This window comes from Solea senegalensis, linkage group LG3 (assembly GCF_019176455.1).
Source record: "Solea senegalensis isolate Sse05_10M linkage group LG3, IFAPA_SoseM_1, whole genome shotgun sequence".
NCBI lineage: Eukaryota > Metazoa > Chordata > Actinopteri > Pleuronectiformes > Soleidae > Solea > Solea senegalensis.
Window position 1 is genome coordinate 20,962,134 of NC_058023.1, and position 6,412 is coordinate 20,968,545.

General features: G+C 41.8%; 1 protein-coding gene across 1 annotated transcript; it reads left to right on the forward strand.

Annotated features, from left to right (window-relative positions):
• Positions 1-812: 812 nt before the first annotated feature.
• LOC122766200 (extracellular calcium-sensing receptor-like) lies at positions 813-6,412 on the forward strand. Its single transcript, XM_044020881.1, has 9 exons — positions 813-1,325; positions 1,574-1,868; positions 2,028-2,114; positions 2,378-2,647; positions 2,866-3,072; positions 3,148-3,423; positions 4,124-4,351; positions 4,999-5,122; positions 5,201-6,412. Exons 1-9 carry the CDS (start codon positions 1,075-1,077, stop codon positions 6,109-6,111), a joined length of 2,649 nt encoding a protein of 882 aa, XP_043876816.1. The 5' UTR covers positions 813-1,074; the 3' UTR covers positions 6,112-6,412.

Below are 6,412 nucleotides of genomic sequence, written 5' to 3' on the forward strand. Positions count from 1 at the left end.
TGGGTTACAGATGAGGTGCTGCTCCATGTAGAAGACTTAAATGTCTTATGGTCTTAAGTATGAGTGAAAGGACAATTCAAGTGAGAGATGGACAGACAGATTGAAGCAGCATGTGCAGTTTTTGATACGTGTATGATAAAAAAAAAACCTGCCCCAACAGTTTAAGGCCCTCTTATAATTCTGTGCACAGTACGCGCGGATCTAATGCCCAGATATCATAACCGCATAGAGAGCGTCTGGTGTGTGGGGACAGTGCATGCGAGAACTGAACGTCCACCAAGCACAAAAAAACATTTCGACAACAAAAGAAAGACAGAGTTCTTACATTTGGTGTAAAGTGTGTTTTGATCGCTGCGGTCCATATAGAAAAAAGAATGAATGTGGTAATACAGACATTTGTGCTGGCTAGACCATAATGGCTCAATCCAAATGCTGACAATGATGAGCACTCAAAGGTAGCTTCCCCCTTCACACTATTTGATTGCATTCTCTCCTGACCAGGCTGTACTTGTACTTAGCACAATAAAGGCATGACTGTGCATTATATTGCCTCCTCCACTGGCTTATTCTGACCAGTTTCTAAATAGAAATGTATTTATCTATTGACAGTTTGCACACATAGCTTGATGAACCGATAATTGTACTTTCAACAGCATATTTGCAATTAAAAAAAGTAAATCGTCATCTATGGTTCGCGTCTCTCGCACAAAAGTGTGGAATTCTCCGTCGGTGGCTCTGCTGACCATCTTCTTTTCCTCCTCATGTGTTTCTCTTTTTCCAGCAACAGACAAAGCAGCTTTTCTTCGCCATTGTCCTCTTCATTATGTACTGTATTGCTGTTCTGTGCCCTGCCCATACGTGTACCGCCACCTGATAGTGAAGGGGGATATTACAGGACCCTGATGCGCAAATATACCAGGGTCTGCACAATGTCATGCGCAATGCGGCACACAATGTGCATGTGGGTGGAACTATACCACAGACTGTTGTGCCCTGTTGGGTGATGAGATGGATGCACCAACTGCAAGTCAATAAAATGGGTGATGTGGTGAAAGGACTAAGCTCAGTAAAGGGATGAACCAGAGCAAAGTCATGAGGGTATTTCTAGACACCAGCCTTCTCTTGCTAATGTTGTCCTCCTGCTTTTCTTCAGCTGTCTCCTCCTCTCTTTATTCCTCCTCTTGTCAGTTACAGGGACAGTTTCATCTAAATGGGATGCACAAAAGTGGAGATGTGATTCTAGGTGGGATTTTCCAAATCCATTTCTTCTCTGTCGATCCTGACCTGTCTTTTACCTCAGAGCCAGAGCACCCAACCTGCTATGGGTGAGTCTGAGGGGGGGAAAAAAGAGGCTGCTGGATATTAAGCCAGTTATTATGTTTGTTATTTTTTAATTCTTCATTACAGTGAAATCATTACATTATATCTGACCTGTGAGAAGTATTACAGTCTAAGTGTGGGTGTTGATGGCTTACATCAATAATTTCAGTATCTGTAGTTATGGAATATCTGTAGCTTTGCACAGGCGCTGTATAATGTATATGAAATAGTAAACACTATGTTATGATGTTAGTTTTGATGTTATAGGATTGAGACAGGCTCAGACCATGGCCTTTGCTATTGATGAGATCAACAGAAACTCCAACCTGCTGCCTAATGTGACTCTGGGATACAGTCTGTATGATAACTGCATCCAACTGGGAATTGGATTTCGTGCAGCACTGACCTTAGTCAGTGGTCAAGAAGAAGAAGTTACATTAGAGGAGAACTGTGTAGGAACTCCTCCAGTCCTAGGGATTGTGGGTGATTCTTCTTCTACACGTTCTATTGCCATATCCACAGTGTTAGGTTTGTACAGAGTGTCTCTGGTAAGTTTATCTGCCTCCCAAATCATTGTTAAAAAAGAATTTGTGGTGAATTTAAATGCACTTTTAAATTAAGTAAAAATATTTAGGATTCAAATAAGAAAGGCATAAGAGTAAGCAGACTATGAGTGTTTTTAGGATACGAGATCTAATTTATTGCAGGTGAGTTACTTTGCCACATGTTCCTGCCTGAGTGATCGACAAAAGTTCCCATCTTTCTTTAGGACGATTCCGAGTGATGCTTTTCAGGTGAGAACCAATCTGCAAAATCAAAATGTATTCAATACATCATCTATAAGAACACTTCTGAATTTATTTCAGTGAGAAATGTACAATATCTTGTTTATCACTGGTCATGTTATGTGTCTCATTTACAGAGTTGTGTGGTGTCAGATATGCAACACTTAATGACAGTGATTAAACATGAGTTTTTGGTGAACCTGTTTAGCAGAATTTCTAGTGAAAGATGATTCCAGCCTGTGCACTAATCCCTCTGCTCTGTGTCCACACAGGTGAATGCTATGATTCAGATTCTAAAACACTTTGGTTGGACTTGGACAGGTCTGCTCATCAGTGATGATGATTATGGAGTCCACGCTGCCCGATCCTTTCACTCTGATCTGGGTCCAGCTGGTGGAGGTTGTCTGGCTTACACAGAGACTTTGCCTCAGGGTGATGACCCTGCTGAACTAAAGAGAATAGTGGATGTGGTGAGGAAATCTACAGCTCGAGTGGTGATTGTGTTTGCACTTCAAAACCACATGATTCAACTAATGGAAGAGGTCAGTCCTTAAAGAATGTCGTTGCAAAAACATTTCAGCCTCTAAAAAATACATATGATTAATTATGTTGCACCTGTAATTTGTTAAAGCTGCTGCAAGGAGGATTTTAGAATTACCTCGGCCTGTAATAGTTGTTTGATTATAACATTAACTGTGGAATCCCCATTTAAATGTACTGGTGCAAAAGTAAAGTAAAGTTTTTATAATGCAATGTACAGGTGGTTAGGCAAAATGTGACAGGCCTGCAGTGGATTGCCAGTGAAGCCTGGACATCAGCTGCTGTGCTCCAGACTCCTCACCTCATGCCGTACCTGGGTGGAACACTGGGCATCGCTGTCCGTCGAGGAGAAATACCAGGACTCAGAGACTTCCTGTTACAAATACGTCCTGATCTAGATCACAGCTACACAGATGGAAATAGCATGGTGAGAGTTTCTCTCTGAATTGGTATACGTGAGAATCATTTCCTGGCATTAATTAAGAAATATATCGTCTTTCAGGTGAATCAATTTTGGGAACACACTTTTCAGTGTAGATTTGCACCACCTCCAGCTGGTTGGGTGGAAGCTGGAGGACAATTATGCACTGGACAGGAAGTTCTAGGGAATGTGGAGAATGAATTGGTGGATGTTTCAGACCTCAGGTCAGAGTATAATGTATATAAGGCTGTGTACGCTCTGGCATATGCTCTTGATGACATGCTGCAGTGTGAGCCAGGGAGAGGACCTTTCAGCAACAACACCTGTGCTCATTCACAAAGACTGGAGCCATGGCAGGTGAGATATCAGTTTACACTCAACTCTTCACTTAACTGAACTGAGTGTACAGAGTTAATAGATTAATAAATGAAAGCGTCCCACTGACTGACTGTCCCTGTCCGCTTGTCCAAGAGGTCCACCAGAACCTTTCACATTTAAACATGACCACACCTCCGCTTTGAGTTGAAATGTGAAATGTACTTATGAGCAGAACTGTGGACTTGGAAGGCCATATGAGCACATCCTGAAAAGGAAATGCTTTATTGAAAATTTTAAAAACATAATACTGTGGCGAACTTTGAAGTACCTTTTATTTTGACACTCACAGCATTAAGCCAGACACTACACTGAATGAAAACCCAGAGGTTCATTAACTGATTTCCGCACCATGCCTGCACAAACATTAACTTAGAACACAGAAGTAATTTCCGTCTGTCCTCTTCTGTTTTATTTTCATACTACTGGCAACAGCTGTGGCAAGAGACATTGTTTTCAAGTTGGCAGTCAGTCCATATGTCTATCCTAATATTGAATATCTTTGGGGAATTGTTTCAATTTTGGCACGAAAAATCACTTTTACTTTAACTTACATTCATTGTAAGTCAATATGTGCATATTTTATGAGAAAACTGCTGGTCAACTGAGGCAAACAACCACTGGGCAGTAATTCTAGTTTTCTCTCTGGTTTTCCTTCTATGTATAATTCTAATATCTAAAGCTTGTGTATTACCTGGACAAGGTCAACTTCACCACATCATTTGGGGATCAAGTGTCATTTGATGAGAATGGGGATGCCTTACCAATATATGACATCATGAACTGGGAGTGGCTCCCTGATGGAAGAACTAAAGTTCAGAGAGTGGGTGAGGTTAAGAGGTCAGCCTTCAAAGGTGAAGAACTCTCACTGGATGAAGACAAAATCTTCTGGAACTTTCTGTCCAAACAGGTTACTTCCTACTTTTTTAAGACTAGTCTGCCCCACTCTGGGCTAAATTCATACTTTCAAACGTCATTAGTAGACAGCCATCGATCACAGAAAACTACAACAACCTAGGTGACGGACACGTTTTCTGTCACTATGCATACGTCATCCTGATCATTCGTCTGATTGGTTGTAGGTCTGTCGAATTGTGTACAGAGGCATTTTTATTTGTGTCCGTTGGTCACATCTCTTGAAATTAAGAAGGTGACTGCATGTTTTCCAGACCCATGACTCAATCTCAAATGAGACTGAGATGTGGTCTGGTGCTAGTGCTAGCCAGACTAAAGAGGATAATAACCATGAATTGCTTGTTTGAAGTCATGCAAAGAGGTTTGTTGGGACCCACACCCATGCAACCCATCATCCAAAGAATACAAGGACATATAAATGTGACAATCTTCTAGCAAGAAATTACTGCTACTAAAATGAGATGTGAGCTCAAGTACACAAGTGTTGAACACTAGGTTGTCACAACCTCTAGATTTAAAACTAATGGTACTGTGGGTAGGTACATGCAAACATATGATTAGTGACTATCTGTGGACAACATATATGTAAAAGTATGGAGGGGCCCTCATAGGATAGAATAACAGATATTTTTCTCCACACAGCCTCCTCGGTCAGTGTGCAGTGAGAGTTGTCCTCCAGGTACCCGCATGGCCAGAAAGAAGGGGGAACCTGAGTGTTGTTTTGACTGTGTCCCTTGTTCTGAGGGAAAGATCAGCAATACAACTGGTGAGTGAAAAGTTTTAAACACCACAGTTCAGAGATGTTATGTGAACATGTATCTCATCAATTTCTCCCTTTTTTCAGACTCCATGGAATGCACCAGTTGTCCAGAAGATTTCTCGTCCAGCCCCCAGCGTGACCACTGTGTTCCTAAGAAAACAGAGTTCCTCTCCTACCATGAGCCTCTGGGTATCTGCTTGACATCTATCTCACTGTTGGGCACATTTATCTGTGTTGTTGTTCTGGGCATCTTCATCCATTATCACAGCACACCTATAGTTCGTGCCAACAATTCAGAACTCAGTTTTCTTCTCTTGGTGTCACTCAAATTGTGTTTCTTGTGTTCGTTGCTCTTCATTGGACGACCCAAATTATGGACTTGCCAACTAAGACATGCAGCATTTGGCATCAGCTTTGTGCTTTGTGTCTCATGTATCCTGGTGAAAACCATGGTGGTTCTGGCTGTGTTTAGGGCCTCCAAACCAGGAGGTGAGTCCAGTCTCAAGTGGTTTGGTGCTGTGCAGCAGAGAGGGACAGTTCTGGTTCTGACTTTTGTTCAAGCAGCAATCTGCACTGCCTGGCTTGTCTCTGCTTCACCAGTGCCTCATAAAAACACCCAGTATCACAGTGAAAAGATAGTTTATGAGTGTGTAGTTGGGTCCACAGTTGGTTTTGCAGTTTTACTTGGTTATATTGGTTTACTGGCCGTCCTCAGTTGTTTATTAGCTTTTCTAGCAAGGAATCTTCCAGACAGTTTCAATGAGGCCAAACTCATCACTTTCAGCATGTTGATCTTCTGTGCAGTGTGGGTGGCCTTTGTCCCCGCTTACATCAGCTCACCAGGCAAATATGCAGATGCAGTGGAGGTATTTGCCATCCTGGCCTCCAGTTTTGGCCTCTTGGTGGCACTGTTTGGACCTAAATGTTACATAATCCTGTTGAGACCAGAGAGAAACACAAAGAAGGCCATCATGGGGCGAGGCACCACAAATTAAAACCGTGAACACTGTTGTGTCTCTGTCTGATCGCCTATATTTTTGAGGTGAGTCATAATTAACAGATCACAATACAGGCAATAACGATGGGTTTATGAAAATACATCTGATATTCTATAATCTATCCTAGGCTAGTACATTTAGAAGCATGGCTCTGGACCATAGAGGCTAAGTCGAAAGCTGTAGCGACTAGCCATCTACTATAGCCAGTCCCAGACTGGCTATAAATCCCCTCCTTTACTTCAATCAGCTCATTTTTATTTACAAATAAAAAACATAAAACTGTTTAATATAAACACAA